This window comes from Gymnogyps californianus, chromosome 1 (assembly GCF_018139145.2).
Source record: "Gymnogyps californianus isolate 813 chromosome 1, ASM1813914v2, whole genome shotgun sequence".
Classification (NCBI taxonomy): domain Eukaryota; kingdom Metazoa; phylum Chordata; class Aves; order Accipitriformes; family Cathartidae; genus Gymnogyps; species Gymnogyps californianus.
Genome location: NC_059471.1, coordinates 34,432,617 through 34,460,105, shown reverse-complemented (window position 1 = coordinate 34,460,105; position 27,489 = coordinate 34,432,617). Strand labels below are relative to the sequence as shown.

The 27,489-nt window shown below is 42.2% G+C and overlaps 1 protein-coding gene across 1 annotated transcript; it reads right to left on the bottom strand.

The window, feature by feature from the left end:
- On the bottom strand, nucleotides 1-22,234 carry OLFM4 (olfactomedin 4). The gene is made up of 6 exons (XM_050915184.1): nucleotides 22,190-22,234; nucleotides 19,881-19,958; nucleotides 15,932-16,084; nucleotides 9,702-9,914; nucleotides 8,618-8,771; nucleotides 1-859 (listed from the first exon to the last, which is right to left on the bottom strand). The coding sequence occupies exons 1-6, from the start codon at nucleotides 22,232-22,234 to the stop codon at nucleotides 66-68; spliced, it is 1,437 nt and encodes a 478-aa protein (XP_050771141.1). The 3' UTR covers nucleotides 1-65.
- Between the last annotated feature and the right edge of the window lie 5,255 nt (nucleotides 22,235-27,489).

Here is a 27,489-nt window from a genome sequence, read left to right as displayed (position 1 = left end):
ATAGCATATCAGATCCCTCGGTTTAGTTGCTGCCAGTTTTATCGCATGCTTATGTCACTGAGATACTAAGGCTGAAAGGTCACATCATATCTTAGAAGGTAACCATCATTGTAAACATACAGTCTCTGATCTGTGGGGTTATAATCAATACTCTGGATTGTATCTAACTTTTTATCCATAACGACACTAATTCTACCTTCTTGGCCAGTACTTGTGTCATACATGTAGAAGATTTCCTCTTTCCTAGTGTTCATTGGCCTTGTGGCGTACAGAACACCACATACCATGAAAGCATTGGAAACAGATGGCTTGTACTGTCTTGTCTGCCAAGTATTTAGCACATCAAGTGTCGTCTCATTGAGTTTGCTAATCACAATGTTGCCCATGCTATCTTCTGTTGAATATATTACCCATAAGCCACTTTCATCCACCGCAAAATCTATGCCTTGCCATGCTACACCTGCATAAGAGAAACGGTTACCGGAAACAGCATCTGGAAGGTCCTTCCTCAAAACCATGGTGTTTGTTTTTAAATCATGCTTCACCATACGTTTTGAATTATAAGCATGATAGTACAAATAATTATTATAAAGGGCAGCACCACTTCCTTCCCCATATGTTATTCTGCTTTCATACATGGGTTTAAACAGCAGCAAATCATCAAAGGAACTATAAATTCTGTAGTATTCCAAGAGTTTCCCATCCGTGTTCAGTGGTGCAACCCAATAGACTTCCTCCTCTGGGTTAGAGGGAGAGTAATCTCTACCCCAGGAACCATATTTGTAGGAAAATCCTCTCCAGTTCAGCTTTACAATATAGGGCTGGCTAACATTCAGCAGTCCACGGTGAATGCAGCTACCTGCAATTAAAGAGAAAAAAAACAGGTTTTCCAAATGTCATCATTAGGAGAGAGGCTTTGCATAGTGTAGCCTCTGGAGTGTGCTTACTAGGGATCAGCTTTGTGGCAAAGCACAGACATAAATGCATAGGTTCAGGAGTAAAAGGCTCATTTTGGGCCAAGGTCAGCAACTGGATGGCACTAAGTGTTCCAAGTTGACTCAGAAAGTTAGTACATATTGTTACAGCTATTTGGAGGGGTGGGGGGAGCGGAGAAAAGATAGGGACATCCATCCTCAGTCAGGATTAATTCGCAGAAAATAAGTGCTCACTGCGCTGTTCCAGACAAGGGACAGATTTCTGTTTCTACCCATTTGATGCACGCCAGCCTGATGCACTAGGAAATCCCTCGGAAAATACAATTTCAGAAGCATTTTAGGTTATTTTCTACCTCAGTGGAACTGAGAGCATGGGAGATGGTGAAAAAAGAAAAAGGAGCATCTGATTTCTGTGTATTTCACTGTGGAGGGGAAGGAAGGAGCAGCAGCAGCAGTAATTCCAGAGTCACATTTCAGATTAGCATTCTGCTGTCAGAATCACAGCTTTACAACAGTGCGTCACAGCCCGCATGGTGCCTTCCACCTCAGGCCCTCAAAGAAATCTGTAGACAGTAACAATCACAGCCTAGGAAATGTAGACAGATATTACTCCGAGTTTTCATGTGAGGCAACTCTAAAGAGAATATGACTTCAAGCTGAACCAGAACAGCTCTGTTTTCCACATATCAACTACGAAGCCATTTTCAGGATCATGGAAAAATGAATTTAAATACAAGAAGTACTTTCCTTTTACTCATGGTGAATGGCAGTGACATTCCTGTTTCCTGATAAATCCTCAATATTGTAAGACACTGGTGGAAAAATCCTCCACTCAGAAATGTCCGTGGGCCTCTGATGAGTCCGAAGCTGCTACTGGCAGAAACCAGCATGCTTTTTTCCAAGTGTTAACATTAGCTTTTTGTATTATTGCGACAAAGTGTTCCAGATTTTTCATTGTAAGGATATGTTCACCTGAGGTAATGGAGGCAGAGATGTCAAGTGACTGGCACCAGCTCGCAAGCTTAGTGGTACTCCAATGTTTCCCAATTCAGTGGCGTGCTCTAGCCACTAGACAGCCTTCCTTATTAAAGATGGAGTATAATATGAATAGACCCAAGTCTCACATGTCAATTAATGGATAAATTAATGGCCACCACTGTTTGATGTTAATAATAGCTCCCTCAGCACAGGAATTCCGTGCGCCACCAGCTATGGCATCAATGATGAAAGTCAAACTTATCTTTTGAGGTTTTAATACTCTGAACAGGTACCATGTCACAATTGCTTACGGCCTGTATGAAAAGAATGGCTGTTCATAAGCTCAGTCATATGAAGGGATGTCTAGCATATAAATAACCTATATCTTAGCACAAAGAAGAAAGAGAAATAACAGAGAGATAATTTACCTTTTGCCCTCAAAGCTGGCCATCCTTAAGCAAGGCCAGACAATACTTACGGAGCTGAATTGAAAGCTCCTAAAGCCACTGACAGAAAAAGCCTAGGAGGTATCTTGTTCTCAAAGGCATCCTAGTCTATCCCACAGATAGAAAGAAATGCGGAGACAGACCAGTCTCAAGTACTCTGCATGGAAAAAGACTGGGAAACAAAGTATTTGGTGAAAAATGGACTGTTGCAAATGCAGAGAAATCTTTTTCTGATCTGCTTTGCCCAGGGGGAAGGTGCTCTGCCTCTGGGACAAGGAAATCTGTGGCCTGAATGTTAGAAATGTCCAAGCACAAAGGTAACACTTGTGCCAATGTGTAAAGTCGATTTGGGCAGTGAAGCTCTCCACGTCTCCTCCTTTCTCAAAATGTAGTATTTCCTTCCACTATGTAACACCTTCACCACTCACAGTTTTGTGCTGTCTTGTGCTAGTGACTTGGGGGACATGTGATTCACCTGCAGCTTCCTCTCAATGTCTGTGAGGAAGGTGGCGAGCAGCTTTATATTAAATATAAATCACTATGCTGAGCTAAATCCCTGCGTCCCCAGGCCATGTTGGCAACTTCCTTGGGGTCAGTATTGCCCATGGGAGCAGCTCCGCATCACTGAGTGCCCAGCTCATGGCAGAGAGGGTGACATGAGTTGTGAACAACCCTGTCTCCTCCCCCAGCCCCTTTTGTGTCCTGGGATTCTTGCGGCTGAAATGTGGGATGTCCCTGGTTGAACGCTGCTTCCCTCCGTGCCACCAAGAATCGATGCGAATCAGCATTCCTGGCTCAGAGCAGATGAGCATTTAAGCATGCACTTAAGTGCTTTACAAAGGACGAGGCCCTGGAGCAGAAACCTCATTTCTAAATATAGCACACAAGGAAGGCACTGCTGTATGGCTAGCCAGGCTGTATCTCTGGAAATGGCACGTAGCATGGCTAGTAACATGGCCTCAGCACTTGGCACAGTTACCAACGTTTGGAGGTGCTTATACCTCAGCTCATGCAAAGGGAGAAAGCTAAGGCAGACAGTGCAAAATGGCTTGCAGCCTGCCAACTCCATAAATCAATTTGAACTGTTTTTTTCTTATATCTCTATTATGTATTGTTACCTCCGGCATGAGGGCTTCTTTCAAGCTGGTGACATATTGAATATATTACTGCGCTTAAATCACAATAAACTTATCTCAGAATTAAATGGTTATTAAATGCTCTAAAACTCCTGATTTGTTTAGAAAAATATAGCACCAGAGCTTGCAGGTAGTGAAGCACTGCTAAGCTCATCTATATGCGACCTCAAATAATTTTTCATGTCATTAAGCAGAACACAATTCCAGATTTATTTTAATAATTCATACATTGTTTCATAAATAAAAAACAAACGTGTGTTCAGCAGAGAGACCTTTTTTAACAAAAGAAATAATAAATTATTATTTCTTCCCTTAAAGAGATCTCTCTGCTGAACACTTGTTTGGTTTTTATTTATGAAACAATGAATTATTAAAATAAAGTTAGAAGCGTGTTCTGTTTTAATGACATCAAAAATTGTCTGAGGTTTCTATAGAGTATGTGCTTGATTTTGATTTCCTTGAAAACTCTCCCAGAATTATTATTTTTTTTACCAAAAAACTCTGTGGTAGTCAGGGGGTGATCTGTCTTCTGCACAGGTTCAGAAGAATTCATTGTTGTTTATTTAATCTAAACTTGCCTCCTTGTCTGGATCTTGTGGGGAAAAAAATGCACAAAGGAAACAAAGTGTCATGTAATTTTGTAAATATTAGAAGGTACTTGAAATAAATCCATATGCATTATTCAAACTTTCAAGTTTTTAACTCCTTTCTCCACTGTTTTGTGCCACTGATAAATAACATCCTGGTGGTTTTGCCTTCCTTTGTTTCATGCTTATGTAGCGAATAGGCGAGAGGAGGACTAACATAGGTACATACAGACGTACTTCTCCTTCTCCCTACATAAAGAACCAGTATCTCAGCTCAGTTGTTTATTAATCCTTCTGATTCATCAGAAAAGAAGCTGGCACTTAGTTGTCAGGACTGGAGGGAGCTTGACTTCCTTGGCTAACGGGCTGCAGAACTGAGCATGAGACGCATCCCGTTGGGTCTTGCTTCGCTCACTTCACTCTGAAGCACTCGCAGAGCACATCAGCTTCTCACTCCAACAATACAGGTGCCAAAAAAACTCCAGCAGCCTCCCCCCACTGAGCAGCTGCATCTGCTCGCAGAAGAGAAGGGACCGCAGTTCGCCTATGCAGCTGAAGATCACGAGACAAGGTGGGACCCACATCTCCCACGACGGGCACAAAGACCAGGAGGAGGCTGGTACTACACTCTCACACGTGCTCCCAAGCACCAGATGTGCACCCTCCTCTCCCATCAGATGAACCACTGCATCCAGATGTGTGAGCCATTACCAGCCTTACTATGGCTTGAGACACAGGAGACAGAGCTGCTCAGGGAAAGGCTCATCTTGGCTCCTACTGTCTCACTGACATAGGAAGACCCTCACAGACACCTCAATCTTCACCAGCACCACGGGGCACAGACACAGGCTGACAGCTGTGTCAGAGAAGACTTACGTTGTCAGCGTCTAACAGGGAGTGAGGTGGAGGGCAGGAGTTCATCTGACCTACCTTCATGCAACTAAAAATTCAGGTGCCTCAGCTAAGATTTCTCCATTGCTAACGGAGAAATGCACGTGTCTCCAGGGGCAGTTCAGGCAGTCCTGGGGAGGAGGCACTGGCCAGCTCTTTTCAGGTGCCTGTAGGCATGTCTGTCTCTTTGTGTACAGACGCATTCATTTTAAAACACAACCCAAAACACTTACAAAACACAGACATCTTGGGTACATAGGAGGCAAAACACAAGGTAAAAGTGAAATCACTATAAGACTCCAATAGGATTGCCTGAGTTTCAGCATTAGGCTACACCAGGTCTTCCTCCTGCTGAGACCTATTCACCAGTAACTTGAAATCCTTAATTTCTAAATGTATAAAAGCCAGAAAAAACAGCTTTGCCCTTTTTTTTCCTTTCTTTCTTTTTTCTGCCTTTGAGAGTTTCATCTGACTCACTTCTCCCTGCTGCCTCTCTCAGATCCTTTCAGCGAGACGTGACAAAGAATCTGCTGCAGAGTCCTCAAAGAACCATCCTGGGGTCTTTTCTCTCTATACCTGCCCTGATGCAGCCAGATGAGATCAGCGCAAAAGAAAAATGAATGGATAAATATTTCTTCCCACCAGAGTGGTGAGGAAAGAGATGCCAGGAACTGCTGCAGATAGGAAAGCCAGTGATGATGATGAGGATGATTAACTATATATTTACTGAGCCCCATCTCAGACACCCACTTCTCCAGTCAGAGAGAAGGGCAAATGGAGACCAGTGATTTCTTTCTGCTATGTTGTTTGAGAACAGGCCTGCTCACTCTGAGAAATACAGCAGCAAAAGCCTTAGGGGACAGAGTCAGAGGGGCTGTGTACTACAGCATTGAGAAGCAAGAAGCTTTAATTAAACTTGCCTTTAGACTCATGGTCTTAGACAGCTTGGGGATTAGCCAAGCTCTCTCTAGTTCCTGTTGCCTACCCAAAATATGCAGGAGAGAGGATGAAGGGGGAAAGAAAACGCAGTCTGAAAACAGGACAAAGAGTCAGTTTAATACAAACATTATAAATATAATATGAACTAAAAGCAGGGCAAGGCCAAATGGTTTGGCAGGAATTCAAGGCATTCAAGCTTGCAGAGAAAACGTATGGAAATTGTGTTCAAATGCGTAAATGAGTGCTAGAGAGCTTCAGAGGCCTAGGTGTGAGCATCCACGCAAAGCCTCCGAAATGACCATCTAGAAAATACAGATCTCTCACACACGTACTCCATCTCCCCAAGCAATAACATCTTCCTCCTACTACTTGTTTTCAGCTACAGTCTGCAGGACATGTAATTGCTCTACAAAGTTCTCTGCCCAGAGAATATTTGCTCCCTGCCAGGCACACAAAGTTAGGATACGCCAGTCCTGCGTGGATTAGCAGGGATCTGAGCCTACGTAAGACCTGGGTTATCTGTATAGCTGGCATCTCCCAACAGGCAGGAAACTTGCCAGCCCTCCGCATTGCTCTGCCATTCCTTTGTGGCAGCCTCAAAGACCACGCTTACCCTAAAGGTGGCCGTGACAATATGCTCACACACATCCTCCAGCCCCTGCGGCATTCCTATTGCTGTGGGCAGGAGATGAACTCACAGATAACACCAGAGGATGTCCTCAGCTGATGTCAGTGGTAGTAATTCTCTGGAAGTCAATGGAGCTATCATTGTTCATACCACCTGGGGTTTTGGCCTTCTAGGTTATTTTCTGCTCTGTGGTTCTCACACAATGGAGTGACATGCAAAGGTGCCTGAGCTAGCTGGCACACCAGTCAGGAATAAGGCAACGCTAAAGCAATACCATTTTGGTCCCAGATAAACTCTATCCATCTCCCCATCGTACCCTAAGAAGCAATGCTAAATAATTCTACTATGGTCACAATCCTATGCAGTTACATTTACCCATCCCAGAGCTATCATCCTGCTCTAGGCATGACTTGCCTAACCCTGCATGGCGCTGCACTGTGAAGCATAGACCTCCCTTTCCCACTCTGTGAAAGCTCCTACCTCCCACAGATGCTCACGCCAACCACCCAGGCGTAAAAGTAGCCCCTTCCTCCATCACTCATGGAAGCACACAGTATTCTTGTTCCAGAGCTCAGTACTTTCTCACCAAAACAAAGGCTTGCTGTAGGCTTGAAGAGGCTGCTTCTTTCCACACACCGTCACTCTCAATAAATCAATGAGATGCCCTTCAAATACTTTTAAAACATTGCTTTTTTTTTTTTCTTTGAAACATTTTAAGCCCTTCCTTAAGGAGCAGAGAAGGGCCTTGAGATTTTGCAATGCAGGTTTTCGTTTCAGCTTTCTCTGCCGCCTGATCCCCAGACAAGGTGTTACTCGCGTATCCTGTCAGAGAAGTGCAGCAGCTGCCCACACTGCGATGAAGCTCTAAGGAGATCGCAATAAGAAAGGCTGCTGACCCTAAGGGAAGCTTGTATTTCTGCCTCTCACCTTTCCAATGAGACATTTGAACTAGCTGACCCCACGGTGATGAGAGGTAAATGCTGGTAGGTGCAAATCTGTGCTCCTTGCAAGCAGGACACCACTCCTCCTTTTTTATGTGCTCCTCTAGCTGATATTGCCAACCAGATTATGTGAAAAAGCAGGATCCTTCCCCTGGGTATTGTATACAACAGAACACTTTCTCTCTTACAGTAGTCTGTCAAAAGGAACCCCCTGTGTATAAAACACTGAGGGGATCAACACAGTTTGATAAATCCTCCTGTCTGTTAGCAAGTGGGATGCTTGACCTGGCGTACCTAAACTAGTGTTTCCTAAACGGTTTGCTCCAGTGTATCATATCTGGCTCTCAAAATTTCTCAGACTATGATTCACTCACAATGTGATTTTTCAAACTGAACACACTGTCAAGACAAAAATTATTCCAGTTGTAAACTAATTACCACATGCTCTGTGACTGTTGATACGTTTGTATGAACTGCACTCTGGGAACCACTGATCTAAGCCCCAGAACATAACCTTTCCTAGTTAAGAAAATGATAAAATCCTAGTTCTGCTAAAATCAGTAATAAAGCTCCCACTTATTTCCCTGAGACCAGAATTTCCCCCCAAGGTTCTTGACCTTCTGATTTAGAAGAATCTTTTGCCTGTGAAGCAAAAGTAATCTTCATGCAAAGCTACCTTCCGGAGCTTGCATACCAACAGCTTTAGTACATCAACTGTTGCTCACACATTTCCCAAGCAGCATTAGAGCAAAATTGCCATGACACAGGTCACTTACTTTCCCAGGAACTATTAAAAATCAAAGCTGGTCAGAAAAAAGCATGGTTTCCCACAAAAAAAGGTAATTGTTTTGAAAAAGAGAAGGGGGGTAGAGATTCACTTTTTGCACTGCAGGTGAGAGGAAGATTACAACTTTTTCCAGTTGAAAACAGCTACTGTGTCTGGAGGATTTTGTTTCCTGCCCTCATTTCCCTTTTGAACCTGTTAATGAAACATTAGGAGCTGTCTGCTCAATTTTTCAAGAGCTGAGTAGGATCATTACAATTGTATTTAATATTAACAAAGGGAAATCTCTGCATTTACTGTTCTACCCATGTATTATGTTGTTTCTTACCTGATATACAACAGAAATGCTTACCTGGTGGGAAATAAGGGGGTACTGTAGTTTTGTTTGTGCTCTCTTCACACTCTTTCAGTCGATTCTGCAGAGACACAATTTGTCGACGAATTGCAAGGACATTGTTTTTGTCCAGTGATTCTAGTTCATTTACCAGTATAGTTAGATTCGTGATCTAGGAAAAAAAAAAAAAGAGAGCAAGTTTAAATTTCTGTTGACTTTATTTTACAGATATTTGCAGGCAGGGTTGATCATACCACAGAAGATGCTACAGAACAGGTTTTAAGAAATATCCCTAAGAATAGGCCTTGTCCTGCTAGCCTGAATTTTACATTTCCAGCAGAGGTATGTGACCACAAGGAAATGCTTTAACACTCAGTTGTATAACATAATGCAAAAATATAGTGTTATTTTATATGTAGTATAAAAATATCCAGTAAGTCTTAGGCAAGTACTAGCTATTATATATAAAAAGTACTTATTCCAGCCTTACAAAAGTATCTGAAAATTTTATTTGCAAAGATAAAATGTTCTCAATCACCTACTTGATGATCTAGAGGACAATGGAGAAAATGATGTTTCACTTTCCATCTGAAGTAATTGTTCTCTCCAGGTGAGTGATTAACTACAATTTTGAAAATGTGATTTATAGTCTGCTGGGAAGGTGATAGTCTTTTCCACTTCTTGATTTCATATTGATTGGGCCACTGCCCTAGCAACCAGAAGCTAATTTTTTAATTATCTAAGTTAAAGCACAGAGGCTTTCAAGCATGGGGGTCTACAAATTAATATTTATTATAATAATTTAATCAGCTCATGTGCTTAAGACTATGCAAAACTGTTAACTTTCAGGCAGATATTTGGCGAAAATAAAGTGGTCTCCATTTGTTTTGGGGTTTCTTTGCTTTTCTGTGCTCTATATCAAGGAAAAAGATGTTAATACATTTAAGGTCAAGCTTTCTTTTAATTTATGCTGATGAAATGCTAAAATAATTCCACTGACTGCAGTAGAGACAGGCTACATTTCCTCAACCTAAACACTAAAGAGAGAATAGACTATCTGTATATTTGAACCCTCTGTGGCTAATTAAGACTTTGGCAATACCTCCAAATATATTTGCTCAACGATGACATTGCTTCCAACAACGCTGGATTTCAGCTGTGTGACCAGTCTCTCTAGGTCACTGATTTCCACTTTCAGTAACTGGAAGTCCAGTTCTGTGTAAGATACACTGCTCTTCTCCATATACTCCACTCTGATGGTTAGATTAAGGATTTGCTGCTGATACAGTTCAATCATTTTTGAGTACTCTCTAACCTTAAAGAAAGAAAAAAAAGGTACATCTTCAAGTCCAGGTTAGCAAATAAGACAAGCCTGTTTGACATCTTTATAATATTTCTGAGTACCCCATGCATAACTTCCACATACTTGACATATATATTCTTCACAAAAACTACATAAATTAAATTCTCATCACATACATAAAAAATGTGAAATTTAACCCTCACTTATTGTTGGCAGTTGCATATCCCTCAGGAATGCCTGGGGATAACTGAAGGCAGAATTTTACTCTCAGTCTTCCATTTTTTTAATTCTTTGCCAATATTGTCTCTGTGAGCTAATTTTATCCTCAGTATGCCAAGAACTTACATTGGTGAAAATATTATTAGGAAATCTGCAGTGTATTTTCTCACAAAAGCAACCCAAGGAGGCTGAAAAATGCAATAAAGGATTCCCAAGTTTTTCAACTACATTTCCTGTTAAGTCTGAATCCAAATAGGATTTTACCCTGTGTACATTGGAATTGTGTCAAAAGTTGGCAGAACTGGTTTGGGGTTTGTCTTTGGGCAGGGGGAAAATGTTTAAACACAGTGTTAAAAATCAAATCTGGTTTAAATGAAAGTGTAAAATATATTGCAGGCTTTAGCTGAAGTAATTCACATAGCAGCCTTTTCAGCCTTTGAACCATTAAACAGTTGTCCAGATAAATATATTTTCACACATGTATCTGCTGAGGTAAAGGTCACAGCACAAGCATTGCAATGCCGAATGTTAAGAGTATTATATGGATTTGGGACATTCCTTGGAAAATGTTAGTTCCTTGAAATTTAACACTTTGGGAAAAATACATAATTTCTCTCCCATATGCTTCGTAAAAGTCATGTCTCTTTTCCCTTAAATCAATATAATTATATCATTAAATGTAAGAAGTAGGAATAAATATAATTAGTTTGTTGCACCAGTAACTCCGTATTTATACTCTCAGATGGTATTTGTAGTACAAGTCCCTCTCGCCACAGCACTATGATCTCCATGACTATTACTTCTTCAACTGAAAGATTTTTAGCCCACATCCTCACAACCATTCTTGCGTTATCTTAACATGAAATGAAAGTCAGTATTTTTCCCCATTGTCTCTGTAACGGCGTCTAAAATCCTGCCATGGTGTGAAGACCATGGACCCCCTGTTTTCCTGTTCTGGCAGCAGCCCCTGGGACAGGGACCCCAAAAAACACACTTATCAAATAATTCCTTTCAATTTTGATTTAATCCCTTGTCTACCAAAGAGGAGGTATGGGAGCTCATGGTGTGGAAATTCATGAAGGGCAGAAAGGATCCTTTAAGATCATAAGATATTCAGTGATGTGGCTTAAGAAGGACAACCGTAAGAGAGAAGACCCTTTTTTCAAAAGTGTGATTTTCAATAATGGCACAACTACACTATAAATCTGAAGGAACCCACTACCAAACCCCTGCATGCACACACATAACGTACACCAAAAACAGGCTGCTCAATCCCATGCATTTAAATCAGAGTTTGAAACAGATCTTCTGTTCTAAATGTGTGCAGCCAGACTTCGAGCTGCTCTGATATAAACTGGCAAGTTTCCATAAGCTGCAGCAGAAGCACCCTGACTTATAACACTGGATGCTCTACATCTCCTGGGTCAAGGCAGAGTAACTTCAAGCTAAGCTATTTATTACAATTAAGAATCAAAAAATAATAGCACATAAAGACTTAGACCTAGTTCCTTGTAACTGGCTGGCAACAGAGATAGCTGGGATCCCTTGTCCTAGCTATCACCATCATCTGTTCAGGATCACCAAAACCAATTTGGAGTTGGAAAATATCCTCAAAAAAAATCTTCTGAAAAAAATCTTCAGAGGTCAATGTTTAAACTGTGTGTCTAGAGTTTGCACAACAAAAAAAGGAAGAATATATGATTACAGCCTGAGAAATATAAAGCAAGCCCATGTCTGAACAAAATTGCACTGCTGTGTGAAGCTATGTATATCATAGAGGTATCTGGAAATCTATATAGGTATTAATAACCTTTCTCACAGTAATACTAATAGTAATAATAATAATAAAAATAATAATAACGGAATACAGACCAAATCTACAAACCAATGAAATAAACAGACTGCTGGAATTAGTGATGGCTACTCATTAGTGAGAAACCTGTGAAGCTGGAGTTTTCTCCAGGGTCCTGAGAGCCTGGACAAAATGCTGAGGGCTGGAACAAGGCACACATAGTTATTTCAGCCCTGATTGCAGAGTGCTGCAGGACACAGACCTGAAGTTCTCCTCCCACATCAGAGGGTTTTCACTCAGCCATCTAGGTCATTTAAGGACATGTCAACACCATCCAGTGGAGTAGAGCTGAGAGATATCCATACAAGTTGAGCCTGAACTAGCCCCAGCACTCTGCAGTGCTCTGCACAGCCACACCAGCATCGCAATGAACTTAAGCTAAGAGCTCCCCTGGCAAATTATTGGACAAATATAATTTTCTCAGCAGTGCTGCTCTAACAGGTCTATATTGCTTTTGCAGACAAATCCAGCACATATGTCAAGCATTGCAATGCCCTGTGTGGACATTCCTGCCTGCTCAGATCTGGCTTAGGAGTTTCTGTAGTTGAAAAAGGAACATGATGTTGCTCTGTTGCTTGGCAGATAGATAGATTTAAGCAGCTTGTAAGCCCTGCTCTTCTACTGCATCTACCTGCTAGAGACTGACTGTTGTCTCTTGACAGGCTGGCACAGAAATTCTGTGCATATCCTATATTTAGGGATACAGACCAATAACTAGTACTGATTGCTGCCACGTTTGTCGTAAAAGCCTAAAGTAGGGTATGATGAGTGCATAGGGCCTGTATTAGCCCTTTATAGGAAGAGAATGGAGTCATGTGAGGCATATGTAGGAAGAAAATTCCTCAGTTTCAGTTTTTCCTCCTTTCCAAGCATTGTCACCCTCGTGGAATGAAAAGGGCAGGAAAAATCTGCAATGTTCATTTACTGTGTCATTTACCCGCAATTGGTATTTATCAAAACAGGTTTTGCAGCATGCAAACAGACACTTCTCCAGCATGCAATGGGAGGGTACAGAAGGGGGAACAAAGGTGCAAGATGAAGATGTAAAAGAAAAAAAGTGAGAAGACTGGGGGAAGATGAGAAAGAAGTGACAAAACCAGCAACTCTATAAAGTCACTTGGCCCAGGACACTGGCTTCGGGCAGGCCTGACCTCTACAGACCCGTAAGGAGCAAGGTTGGCAAGCAGCCTGCAAGCTGGCACCGAGAAGAATTCCACTGCAGGTTAACCTATTTTGAAAACAGCTGTTCCTGGCAGAGGGCAGGCATGCTTTTTTTCTCCTGTTTTTGTTACGTGAGGATGTTGTGGCCGTTGTGAGCCAAGTTCTGAAAGGCACTTTCTCTCCTCGGGAGAGATGTGCTGATCCATCCCTGTTACGGAGGTGTCCTCTCCCCTTTCCCATTGAGAGAAGCAGCCAATTCCCACTTTGCTTTGAAAGGTTAATGTTCTTCTGTAATCATAATTATGCTGGCAAAGGTTGATGTGACAGAGGAAAAATTAGTCTGGTATTTTCAGCCTACAGTTTGTACTCATTTGGCACATGAGAGCATCTCTTTATCTGTGAGCTTCCTTGCCTGCTGATTCTATAAAAGGACCCCCTTGCTTTTTGAATTAGCCTACAATCAGGCAAAAGGTTAACAATTCAATCAGGTTGTTTATCTGAGACTTCTAGCACATGGAAAGCATCCTTAAGAGGGTCCAATCCTGCAGCTCTTACCCAGGAAAAGCTCCCATGAGCTTGAAAGGGTGTTTTAGAAGAGCGACTAAAGCATGGATTGTCAGAGTCAAAAAAGGAAGCACTCAGTAGAAATTCCCACCCCTGTGGTGAGACTAGGTTATGTTTCAGCATGATTCCCTAGGGATTTGCTCAGGATTCTAATAATGATCAATAATGAGAGCTTGACTTTCCTCCATTTCATTATTGCCTTCTTTCTATGAGTACTATCATGACTAAAGTAATATACAGGACTGTATAAGGAGGATTTTTTCCACAACTGGAAAGGTGAAGAATTTTTAAGCATGGACACTCATGCATCACAAGATCTCAGATTACTTAAGTTCAGATATCAATAGGGCAATGCTCGACAACTTTCTTCTTTCTACAGAAAAACAACATCATAAATGAGAAATCTTACACACATAGAGTTACACCAAAATGCAATCTGTTCATTTTCATTTCTGACCCAAAGTGTCTCTTTGCCTATATCACACCAAAGTATATGTCACACTTTATCCAACTAGATGCATTGTAACACTGCTTGGCTGATTGGTCTCGACAGGATGAAATTCAGTGAAGCCTGAGTTAGGTTAAGAATTTTCACTGTCTGCAGCGAGAATTGAAAGCCAAGGTCAGTGTCCACACTGCAGTACACTGCTGGGCGCCTAAGGATGACAACACAGTTACACCACTTGACACCAGCTGGCAACCTAGACATTAAAGCCCACAGTGGGGATCCAGCTTGCCCTGAATTTAGAGGTGAGTTTCAGATACAAATCTGGACACCTAATTTTAGGTATCTATAGTAACCTGTGTCTTTATATGAGCAAGATGTCTGAACTCAATGGAGATCTGAGGTTGTCCACACAGAGATGTCAAGCAGCACTTGAGATGCTCTGCAGATCTGCATGGCACTAGCAGATAAGTCACATCCTAAAGGAAACATACACCATTCTGAGGAAAGTACTGGTAAGAGACTGGTTACACCAGGGCAAGTGACTGGGAAAGGTGGTACACAAACACCTTGAAGAATCACACCAACTTTCTGGCTGGGAACCATGTCCCTGATCCTGTACAATTAGCTTAAAATGCTGGCACTGACCACAGTGGGAACAGTATGGAGACCTGAAATCTCAGTGATTTTCATGGATCATTAACTCTGAGCTACGCCTCCATGCTGCAAGAGATCAGGTAACTCCTGTGCTTGGAGGCAGTGAGACTTCTGTCAGCTTGCCCTTCATACCCTGCTGACAGCTGAATGTGTTTCATTGTTAGCTCCAGTTCTTTCAAAACAAATGATTTGAACTGAAAGATCTTACCACAGGATCCTCCGCCTGTTGTTGTGTTTTTTATGCACAACTTCTTATCTGTTCTTGATTATACCAGAGGAGGGTTATGAATATTTATGGTTAGAATTTATAATTTAATGCTGTGCCTTTTCTGCTGATTAATTCAAGGACACTTCATTTCTTAAGATGCTTGGTTCCTGAAAAAAACACTTTCTGCTGGACACCTAATCTGAATCCTGAATATTTATCCACTATCAAAAGTCAAAGACAGATTTCTGTCTTCACAGGCAGCTTCACCCAGTGCACTGCAGCATGTGTAGGTTTGCCCAAGTTCCTCAAAAAATGGATCTGAATTCATGCAGCAAAGTAGTGTAAGGTGGGTTTGTCTTCAACAGCAATGCATAATTCAGCAGTCTCACTGCCACAGCTTCAGATGTTGACAAGGAAGATATTTGATTTTTTGATTTTTTTTTTTTAATCTTTAAGAGCAGAAGAAGTGAAGGGGCAAATACTCACCTACTTCTTCACTCTGGGCTGTGGTGACCTTTCTGCTCTTTCCCTTCATTTCCCTCTTACAATCTGGCTGGCTTGATACAAATAATAACACATGAAAGAGCAGGAGGCTTGGCTTCCTATGGCTCTGTGTAGCAATCACAAACCAATAAAACTGAGCCAAAAGAGGAAAAACATAATGATTCTTCCAAAAATACCATATGCCTCTAGCTGCAAAGGCCTAGAAAAGAGACCTAAGGATATTCAAATATATGACATGCTACAATGTCAAAGATTTGAGATTTAATCACCCTTCTCCTTGTTCTTACAGAGCTCGCTTTCCCGCTGTTTGAAAGACACGTCACAAAAAAAAAAAAAGTGCTGACTGCTGTACTTTTTCACAGGCAACCATTTTTCAGCAAAGATATAATTGTTACATTTATGAGAAAAGAACACCTTACTTGAGAAAGCTCTATCTCAAATTTCTCCGAGAGCGTTGTGGCTATAATTTCCAGTTGCTCAACCTTCTGCACTGGAAAGGTGGTATCCGGCAAGTACACAGAGCACTGACAAGTTCCCTCGTCATCCACAGAGCCGGACACATTGGCAAAGAGCTGCAATAACAAATCGGTAAGGAAAAAAGTGTTAGTATTCTTCTCTGGAATCAGTAGCTAATGTCTCACAATAATATGAGCTGTGACAATCATGAGATCAACAACTTCGTTACTAAACATCTTTCACTTTTTTCTTCCAAGGAACTCAAAATATCTAGCAATTTTTATGACTCAGCCTTACAAATCTTTCTGAAAATAGTTAAATATTGCTGTAAAGATTTTACCATTGGAAAAACAGAGGCATATAATAATCCTTACTTTCCCAATCTTGTGGACAATGTTCCTAAGATAATGAAATAACTTTTCCAGCAGATAGAAAAGAACACAACAGCAGGAAAATAATAATTTAGTAAGTTAGGTCTTATAGTTACTGTTCTGTTAACCTGAATTGATCAGATCATCTAGTCATTTCCATCCATAGAGATGAAAGCACCGAAACAGAGCTAGTAACAGGGAAAGTTTTGAAAAGAAAAATGCTTCATTTGAAGTTTCTCAGCCAGCCCCAGCAAACAGACATATGCCTTTAATTATACACCACTGAAAGGTGATGAATTAAATATGCAGGCTCAGCCTAAGGTAGAGATACTTATTTTGCTACAAAATATTGCACGTAACATCCACACATCACAGCCCGCTCATCCACGTTTGTGGATAGTTTGCAAAGCTAATGCCCATGCCATTAGCATGAATCGCCTTGTCCTGGTTGTCTGCATGCTCAGAGCATCACTATTGGAGCAATGTGTATGGTGTATGGAAAGGTCAGGGCTGGCAATTCATGATCTTGCCATTATTTACAGCCAAAGCACATAATTTCCTATAAACACTGGGCTGAATACTGAGTGTGTTTGGAGCAGTTCTTTTTTGTTTGCACACAAAACGTTTCCCTGTTCATAAACCTATCATGGATTTATTAATAAAGATATTTGATGTTACTTTAAAATATTCTGGCACACACTTCAATGCAGCTGCATATTTTAAAGCTACAGACTTGCTCTTTAAACACACTTCTCTCTATAATCCCTCCTCCTTGCAGAAATCCCAGTGTTATTCATGAGTTTTCTCTTTCTCCCTCTTAAAAATAAACAAGCAAACAACAAAACTATCTACTGAAAGCTGACATTTCAGCACTGCTTCCCTTGCTTTTTCATAGTGATTTCAACTAACTTCCTCACTGCCAAACCAGCCCAGAACATGCAGTGATGGCCAGCAGCAAAGCTGTCTTGATGTGTGAGCCCAAGAAGAGAACAGCAGCAAGCAGGAATGATCCCAGTTCACACTTCTGGCAACCTCTTTACTGCAGCCATAACAAACAGCATGCATCTCATTTTGAAAGAAAACATGAAAAGACGTTTTATCTGTGTTATTCAAGCACCATGGGCCTTAAAACTTCACTCATAGACAGACTGCTGAAGACACTTAACATGAAAAGAAGCAGAGAAGTGTCTCATGGCATTCCAGAATGTCCCAGCACATACCTTCCATTGATTTCCCTGCCGGGTAGGTTACCAAAGCACTTCTGAACATCCCACTGAGAACATACTGCAAACTATTTCTAAGTTTCCAAGTACTTTTGAAGATACGGCTATCAGTACCTAAATTACTATGAAAAATAGGTTCCTAAGTCACTTAGATGCTTCTGCACCTCTGAGTCCTCTGCGTATGGGCATGACTGGGATGGCAAGTCGCTCAGCGATACCAAAAGAAACAGGGGGGAAAAAAACAGAAGAAGAAAGAAATGTGGCTTAGTGAGTATATGGGACCTTCTGTAAGACTGTTGTGCACTGGCGTGCTAATTTTTGTGTGGAAGGTATTGTATTCTATCCCTTCTGCGTATAACACAAATATAACATATATGTGTATACGTATACCAAGAGAGAGTATACTGTAGATAGTATAGCATAGTGGGCACTATACATATGTATACGTTTCCATACATAGTATAGTCTGAACTATACATTGTATACTCTGCTATAAACTACAGTCTTGACTATATATAGCCATCAGTTTATCTAGAGGTACCATGCTTATTTCATGTGCTGAACAAACCATTCATAAATGTATTTAGACAATCTCCAAAAAAAACTCCAACTTGTGCATTTAAACTCCCTATGAAAAAAAATCATTACATTTTAACATTTGTATTAGGAGAAAGCCTTGAGTTGAACGCAGAGTTTCACTGCAGTAAGTGCAGCTTATATCTAAGCCAAGAGACCGTTTCCCTAAAGGAGCAGCCAGCTTGGGCAAACAGAACTCCTTCCATTCTTCCATTGACATTACAAACATTGGGATCATGATGTTGACAAGACCAAGAAGCATTGTTTAGTTAAAAGCCACTTGGGTCAGTAAGTGCTTCAATCAAAATATAATACCAGTCAAATGACAACCATACAACGAAAATGTCTTCCCTTGTCCTGTAGAAAAATGCACAAGATATAGGCTGTTACTTTTGATGGTGTTGTATGAGTTTTAAAGTTTAATAACTTACACTGAATGCTTAGAAGAGAGCAAACTGTCCTAGCCTACAGCAAGGACTTGACAGCAACATATCACTCCGTAAAATTAAGCTGTTACGTATACATATTTGAAGCTATGAGAAATGTTCCTTTTCCACATCCCTTCAATTTAAGAAAGGGAGTAGGAGCCGGCAGTTACTCGATTTTCTGAAAACCAAGAAATGTAGTCAGCTGCCTAAATGTGGACTTAGGGTTACATCCTCCAAACAGCCTAGCTATTTCAGGGCTTAATTTCCAGCTACACTGTACCCCAGTGGCATTCACAGCTCTGAATTAGCTACTCACTCATCCTAAGACAAAGAATGGGATCCACAGAAACCACACAGCAGGGACAGAGGCCACGGCAGGGGCAGAGGCCACCTCAGCTGGGCAAGGAGATGGATGAGGTTTGGGTCCTGCTACTGAGACTCAGAGAGAGACTGCTGATTTAACTTTCTAAGCCCTCTACTGGAGCCAGAGATTTAACTCTCTCTCAGAAGAGGTCCCTCCACACATCCCAGGTGCCACACTGGGCTAGCGTGGACAACGAAGACCTGCCGTCAAGCTGTCTACCATCTCCGACCTGATCTGGAGCTGTGTTTTGGATAAATGCTGTTCTTGATACTAGGTTGCAGGACCATTCAGAGCAACCGTGTCCCGTTCAATCTGCTCCAAAGCAAACATGTTATTAAGCAGTCACTGACAGAGAGAGGGAAAGAAACCAAACCCTGAAATTCGCAGACAATGGACTTGAGCGCTGTACCAGAAGGCACGGAAATCAGATTCAAGTCCCTCTATCAACAAATAGTTGAATAAAATTTGAGCTAAGTAGAACAGGGAGAATCAAGATTTTCTTACCCCCAGCAACCACAAGCGGGCACTTCTCAGAAGATAGTTTCAAGGCTCTGTTCTGGTTTATATAAGAAGACAGAGCTGAAAAGAAGTCTTCCCCCTCTTCCAGGGAGGCTGTAACCACCAAACTGTTTGGTACATTGCCATCAAACCCCCATGGCCCCAGCTGTTTCATGTCTAGGGTCCAGTTCAGTAGTCACAACAGTAATGCCGGAGCTTTGGATGTGACTTAAGGCATTGAATGACATGGCAGCAGCACTGATGATTCTGGGAATTCACTACTGCCTCAAATCCTGGGTACGCAACACCTAAATGCTTTTCCTGGGCAGCCTAACTGATGTACCTGTATGAGGGTTAAGTCTCTGAGTGACTGTGTAGCATTTAAAAAATGGGACACAAGTTCCTAATTTTGCTCTTTTCTGGACTTTACTGAAGAACAGTAATGGTTATACCGTTGGGGGAGTGCGCAGGTTGCCAGTCGTCTTGCTAGGCTGAGTCAGATATGGAAGCGTCGTCATGAGATGAGAGGTCTAAAAAGCAAAGGAAAGACGTTTTCAGTGTGAATTCTTGCACAAGACATTGTCCCTTCCCCACCAGCTCGCCCCCATCCTGCAGCTCCAAAGCACTTTTTGATTTTATTATGGGAGCCATCCCCAGCAACTGTAAAGTTAATTGGCTTTTCTGATCTGCTGCTGAGGCAACTAACATTTCCCCTGGCACAGTGTCACTTCATAGACCCCTCTTCTTGAAGAAAGGCTCTGTGTGACCAGTGCAAGGCAGGGGACGCTCAGCCTGCCCGGGAGGTGTGAGCTGTGGCTCTGACAGGCAGCCCTGGCAGATTGCATGGCAGTCTAAAACGACAGTACCGTGCCCCCCTGCCCTAAATCCGGAGACTACTGTCCTCCCAGCAGGGATGTCCGCTCCTCACCGCCCAGCTCGTGCTCCAGCCTCTCAGCGCAGGACTCGCTGCCCCTTTCACGCCAAGCTGTCAGGCTGCGAGCTGTGGTGGCTGGGGCATGCGTCCTGCTCTGCTACTAGCACCGCAGAGGGGACAGCATCCCACCGCGGGGAGGGAGTGCTGGGGGAAGCCGCCACACTGCCAAGGATACAGCCAGGTCCACCTTGGGAGTCTTTTGTGTCGTAAGACTATATACATCCCCTTTAACTTTCATCTGTGGCTGGCACCTGCCTTCCTGCCACAGCAAGGAGAGCGGCTGTCACCCTGGCACTGTACTGCGTGTCCCTAAAGGTCTATTGCATCCCCACGCAGTGCGCAGAGCACGGTGCATTGCTGTGATGCAGCACACTGTCACCCGTATGGGGTCTCACCAAAATCTGTGGCAAACTGGGAACTGCAGCAAGACACCTTCGATGTCAAATGGTGTGACAGATGGAGCATCAAATGGGCTTCCCCCACAACAGGACACTCACCCCTGGATCTTTCTCCATTTCCCAAATCCCAGCCAGAGCCCCATTCCCAAGCCAGGGAATGGTGGCGAAATGCAAATGGCCAGCAAAGGGCAGGTCTATTAAAGGGCACAGTGCAAACAAGCTTTTGTGGGACAGTTTGTCACATAAACCCATTTGAACAAGCATTTGTGTGCTCATATGATTACACTGAACATGGGGGGGCAGCTAGCAGCAATTAACAGTGGTAGGGCAGAGAGCATCACAAATTGTGTAAATTACACAAACTGGGGACTAGCTTAAAGCTAAGCAGACTGAGGAGAAATGTCTCCCGTATTAAGCTTTCTGCCCTCAGCTTATCAACATATATGTACACCTCCATCTTGACTTTTGCAACTTTCCGTTCCTTGAGCAGATAAAAGCACCTTCCCAGGAGATGCTGACTTCACTGCCTGCATCCACAGTGCTCCCAAACTTCAAAAAATATAACTAGGGGCATTCAGAATTTTTCTGGTTCGTAACTAAACCAGACAAATCAGAAAGAGTCATTGGGAGCCAACATGTTTTTTTTTCCAAATTTTAACTAAAAAATACCAAAAGGCAGTCGCTTTGGGTCAAACAAAACCAAGATGTTTTGTTTCATTTGGAAGAGCTTTTAAGCTATTCGCAAACTTTTTCTTCTGATAATTTAAGCCCAGTTTTAAATTTTTTTAAAAAAGAGGCAGTACAAAATCAAAATAAATCTTTCACTAATGTAATTTTTTACTTTTTAAATTTTTTTCCAAAGTTTTCTCTTCTCCCTTCCCCCCTTGATTTGTTGTTGCTTTTGTTTGGGTTTTTTTTCTGATTGATGGCTTTGATTTGAACTTCTGTCTTGCCCAACCAGATACAGTTTTATGGGGAAGAGGGAGAGCACCCTATACAAACCACCCAGCATGGCTTTCATGTGCCTGGTCACAGAGTATGACAGTAATCATGCAACTGGGAAAGCCCCCACCTCCCCACTCCTTCCACATCAAAGATGTGGATCCTTTCCTGCTATAAGCCCTTGCTAATTAATTAGAAGCTACACAGAGCATTTAATATCCACTTAGATCCTCACTGGGAGTTGCACTCATCTAACCAAAGGCAGAATTTGACTCTGATTTTAAACCTGTGCCTCACTTTTGCATTTATTACCCAGTCCCCATACATTAGTTGGGGGGAGGATGGAGGAATACTTTAAACTTTCTCCATGCAGAGATCTCAACATTTGCCTAATAGTCTTCCAGTAACCTTAAAAGAATTTTCAGCAATCATCTAAATTACATGAGAAGGCACCAAAGCTCAGGTTATGAGACCCCCATCTTACCACTTCTGTTGTTACCGTTGTTGCAGTCAGAGCATTCAGGCTTTGCATGAGGAGCAGCACAGCCACCTGTGTGTGCTTCATCTTCTCAGCCAGCAGATGTGACAGCAAAGGGACAAAGGAGGTCTTTTATAGTAGAGTCTGGGGATTTCCCCAACCAAACCTTAAGGAACTTGCATGGTATTTTTTTAAGTTTTTGGATAAGTGATGTCATGAAGTCATACAATAATAGGTGCCAAATTACTAACGTACAAAGAACATACGAGTTACTCACCATCAGAAATTAACTACATCCAATTTCCTAACAGGAAATCTTTCCCATATGGTGCAGTATCTAATCTTAATCTTCGTTATGCAGAACATCGAGTGCTTATTTGCTAGGATAGGTAGATAGACATTTCCTCTTACTGTGACTCAGTCACAAAAATTCTTACAGATTTCTTCTCAGTTATGCAGAAGAATACAGGTCTGGGTGGTATTTATTACTTATAGGTACAGAGAAGAGCAGGTCAGGTTAGACTGTTCACACACCAGAAACATCCTGCACTTTTTTCAAAGGCAACAGACATTTGACAGTAAGTGAAATGCACAGGGGTCTCTACAGCTTTTCAGTTCCCTCAATTCTCACATAGCACAGGTGGGACACAAACAGACCATCTCCTCCCATTGCCTTCCCAGTAGGCTTATGTCTCATATATTAACACTATGTACTCATTAATGCTCACTCGTGCATTAACACTGTGTAAACATCAATGTTTATTTGCTCTCTTTTCATGGAGCTGCATGCCTCCTGACTACAATTATTCACTGTCCTGTCTCTAGAGCACTGATCCAGAGTGATAAAAAAAGGCCACAGGCAACGCCTAGTGTGGCCCCCACGCTCCCCAGCTGTACCACACTACTGTATGACAGGCAGTGAGCTGCCTGCAGTTCCCAAGGCATCCAGGCCACCATGGGAACTCCCCACTTCCAACAAGCTACCACCTTGGTGGAGTCAGCTGCAGGCCTCTACCTGGCACAAGAGAAATCAAAATTTCTCTCCAGAGTTCTGTGGATCACTGGGAGAATGAGCTTGGTGTTTGGGAGGAAGGTTCCAGTGGGGACTAAGGGGATGGCCATGTCTGTGCACTTCTAAAAGAAGTCAAGAAGTCCCTAGACAAAAACATGTCATCTCTTGTCCCTTCCTGTGCCTGTATCGTCAATGCAGCATTTGCCCATTCCTTCTTAATTTTGTCAGACTTAGTTCTTCAACTGGGTCAGCAAAAAAAGGCTGAAGCTGTGTGTAAGTGGAGAAAGTGGTTAGGAGACCCTTATTCCCTTCCAACGTTGGAGGGCAGAGCTAAGGGCAGGAGCAGCGGTACTTCTGAGCAGCAGTACTGCCTCATATGAAACCCATCTCCCGGCTGAGGAACTCAGAAGGCTTTCTTGTGTTACCATAGCACCAGGTGGCAAATGGGAAAGCTGAGGCTTAGGGCAGATCCATACTAGAAAACTCTTCAGAGCAGTCAAGTCCATTGGGGTAACATGTTTTTACCACAGCTTTGCATAGGCATAAGCCTCCTGACAGATTCACAAGGCTGGCAGCAGCATCTTTTTTGAGGAGTAGCTCATTTTGTAGGGAATGGATATAATATGTTCTGGCAAAAACACTTTTTCACAGCAGAAGCTGCACCTCCACTGGAGCATTTCATGGCTAGTAATTCAATGTAAGATAGACAAGACCTGGAAGACATGTGATAATGTCTAAGCAAAAAGAACCAGAGCCATGGTGGTAGAGCAAGAAAACGAATCCAGGCCTCTTCCTCCCAGGTTATAGTGGTCTGCTTTCCTGGGGTAAATCACAGTACATTCAAGGGAATGGAGAGACCGAAGCTGTAATTACAGTGTCTTTGTAAGGGCTCAAGCCCTGAGCTCCAGTCCAAGAGGAGCAGACTGGCCCACATCAGAGCAGCTATAGGCTATGAACTATCCTCTGCACCATAAGAAAAACACTTTGGCAGCTCCAGAGCAGAGTTCAGGTGCAAACCAGCACATATGTATTGCAGATAACTGGTAAGCCTATGCTGCCCACCAAGTTAACTCCCAGTTTACTCTCAGGTTGTGATATCCTGATATTGCATAATTGCCACTTCCTTCCCAGCCTCTTTTTTGGAGTGAACCAACTGATCTTCTCCATACAAAACTGAGGGAAGTCCTGGAAACAGATCACTCCCAAAAGGTGGCACTGATGAGGGTTTGTTCCGTATCAACCCTGCGTGGTCCTAACCAGCCCTCCAACAATATCCCACCAGGTCTTGTACTGACAAATTCCTGCCATAAGCCCTCTTGGCACATCCCTTGTTGTGGAAATACCACTCTGGTGGGCTGCAACCCATGCCTCAGGTTATTTCTGATGCTCCAAACAAAAAGAAAAAAACAAAAAAAAAACCACACAGAAAAGCAATGATCACATCTTAGAACCAAAGGGCCCAGGAAAGACCCAAAAGTGCTTCATCATGTGGATACAAGGGAAACCACCAGGCTGCTGTAAAGGAACCAGCTCTGAGCAGAGTGCAAACAGGCTACTTTTCCTGTGGACCAGCATAATTCCCAGGGGTGGATGCATTTAGCAGGACAGATGCAGCCTGAAGGGAAAGCCTAACACAGAGAAATAGGGAAACCAACCTGACAGTACAGATGCATCTGTATGTATGCAGACCCCAGATGAGCAGCATGCTCCATGACCCATCCATGCAGCAACGCCTTGGCAGCCTGCAAACTGCCTGAAGGCAGCTGGCTATGGCACGTACAAGCCCACTGGCCTTGCTAGGGCACCTGGAGTCCTGTCGGCTACAGAGAGGGCAACCTTACAGCACACATGGCCACACTCGCAGTCTCCAGTGCATAGCAAGCAAGAGCAGTTTTGAAGGCAGCTTTGTGCAGTCAGCATAGACAGCGTGTGAGTTTGGAGCCTGGATCTGTAATCAGGAGAAAAACCTGTTTTCTGAGCATAACAGTGAGTCTCTGTTCCTTCCAGAGGCTGGTACTGCAAATTACCCACAAAGCACAATAGTTTCTCACCAGTTTTTCTTTTATGCTAAAGAGCCAGTTCCAAGATAGGAAGCAAATATTAGCTAAGTAATGATAGTTAATCAGTTGCTTTGGCAATTTCTCCTGTATTTCTGTTTGCACATGACCTCACAGAGACAATGGGGACCTACATTTTTATTCCTAGCCAAAGCATAATTATTACTAAATAAAAATATCTTCTTTGGATCTATGTAAAGCCCTTCATCTGAAAAATTAGTCAGATTCATTGTGTGCATTTTAGAAGAGAGAAACTTTACTTATATGTCATACAGGAAGGTTGCATTTATTTAGGAATTTCCACTTGGGAAAACAGCAAAATACAAGGATTTTCTCTCTGTAGACCTGCACCCACCAGTACTTCCTTGTTGTGCAACAGACCCAGTGGGCAACCCAGGGCAAAGTCCCTGAGGTACAGACCTTCTCTTTGATTTCACTGGGAGTTACACATCAAAATGTCTTTGCAAAAAAACCCTTTTGTCTCTCAGAGGCCTGTTCAGCAGAGCCCTTCTCAAACCCAGCCTAACTTAAGCATTGTGTTTATTACAGCAGAGATTATTATGATAATTATTCAACAGAGATAGGTGATTCAGATCATCTGCTCTCTAAAGCCGCTGGCTCAGTCCAAAGTCATTGGAGTCAAATATTACTTGATCATGCTTGGTGTTATGAACATAAACCTCTACCTCTCAGTTTCCGATCTACATTTGGAAAAGATAGTGTTTCCCTGCCTCACAGTCATGCTTTGAGATTAGATGCATTAACAAGAATGAGGCACTCTACTATTACAGGCACAGGGACCACATTAAACATGCAAAAATAAAGACAAAAGAAAGGATATAACTTGTCTCAGCTTAGTAGGCCAATGACAGGATGAAGAATTGAATGTAGGTTATGTATCTTGGTTCTATCTATCAAATAATCAACAACTAATATATTTATTCTAGCTGATGTGACAATTTCAAATTCTCTCTGAACTGTTCAGGACATTCCCAGGACACGCATATGACTTACTTACACTTTCTTAAAGCAAAAACAAAAAATAGAAAGAAGATTCAAAATAGGGTGTAGTATCCAATCATGCTACCTTGACAGAACGGTTCAGACAGAAAGTACTGCACTGCACATTACATTTTGCAAGTCTAATGTAAAAGTGTTTCTACTCTTTGCCTGCAGACGCGATAAGACTCCGAGCCTCATGGAATCAGCATCCCAGTGCATGTCGTCCAGTATCCTGTATACTATGGATTTAGCAAATCTTGCCTAAAGCTTGTTAAATCCCCCGTCCCACCAAACTATGTATTTCTGAAGTAAAGCCAAAAAGATGGAGAAAATATTAATTCAAATTCATCCTGTGGCACAAGAACATAACAGCTAATATTCCTTTTTTTTCCCAAAGGTGGCTGCAAACTGGTTCTTTCTGAAGCTAACCAGTCTGGGCTGCTTTGGTTATAGGATCATCCTGTAGTGAAACAAGGAAGTTAGGGTGGGCAGCTTTCTTCAGTAAGATGCTGTGTAACAATTGACATCATGAAATCCTACTATTTCACAATATCAATGTCTGACATAGGCCTGTTCTACTCTGCTAATCTCTTTACAAATTACTTGCACTTTTTTCCCCCTCCAAGTGATTCACATTCTTATGCAATATATTTTGGTGTCATCTATCATAAAGCCCATCTCTTTGGAAGACATTATGCAAATACTTTCATTTAATTCCTTTATCAGCAGAATGTCAGGTTAGTGTTTTAAAAGCCATCCCTCTGAGCCATGTCCAAAATAAGAAAGCATATGAGAAATATTAACACCTAGTTTAAAAAATGTTGTTAGTAAGGGTGAGCCTCAGTTTTCTGAGACTGTAAGAAAGGGGCATCTTCCTGCAGCAGAATGAGAAACTGAGCACTATTTGCAGAGAGGGTGAAATTTCCTTTGCACCTTTAAAAATGCCACTGACACAAATCGAGCTGATTGAGCTGCCAAAACCGAAAGAAAAAAAATTATCCCTAATGTCAAAAAAGAAAGACCTTCACTAAGAAAGACATAAGAGGAAGAAGACAGCAGGTGAGGTACACACCAGACAGAAGGATGAGAAATGATTGGCCACAGATTCTGTGACTTGGCAGAAGAGCTTGTTACCCTGAAACAAAGCAACCTAGAGATTCTTGGATAAATTAACTGTGCCTAGCCTGTGAGTTCAAAGCCAAAAGAAATCAAGGAAGTATAGTCCTGGTCTGTAAGAA

Bases quoted from the DNA above. Each gene is read 5' to 3' on its own strand.
- OLFM4 (XM_050915184.1), bottom strand. From the start codon at position 22,234: ATGCAAAGCCTGAATGCTCTGACTGCAACAACGGTAACAACAGAA. The intron at 8,772-9,701 runs GTATTGCCAAAG...TTTTTTTCCTAG, and splicing joins TTGAGCAAATATATTTGGAG to ATCACGAATCTAACTATACT. The intron at 860-8,617 runs GTAAGCATTTCT...CTTTAATTGCAG, and splicing joins ACCCCCTTATTTCCCACCAG to GTAGCTGCATTCACCGTGGA.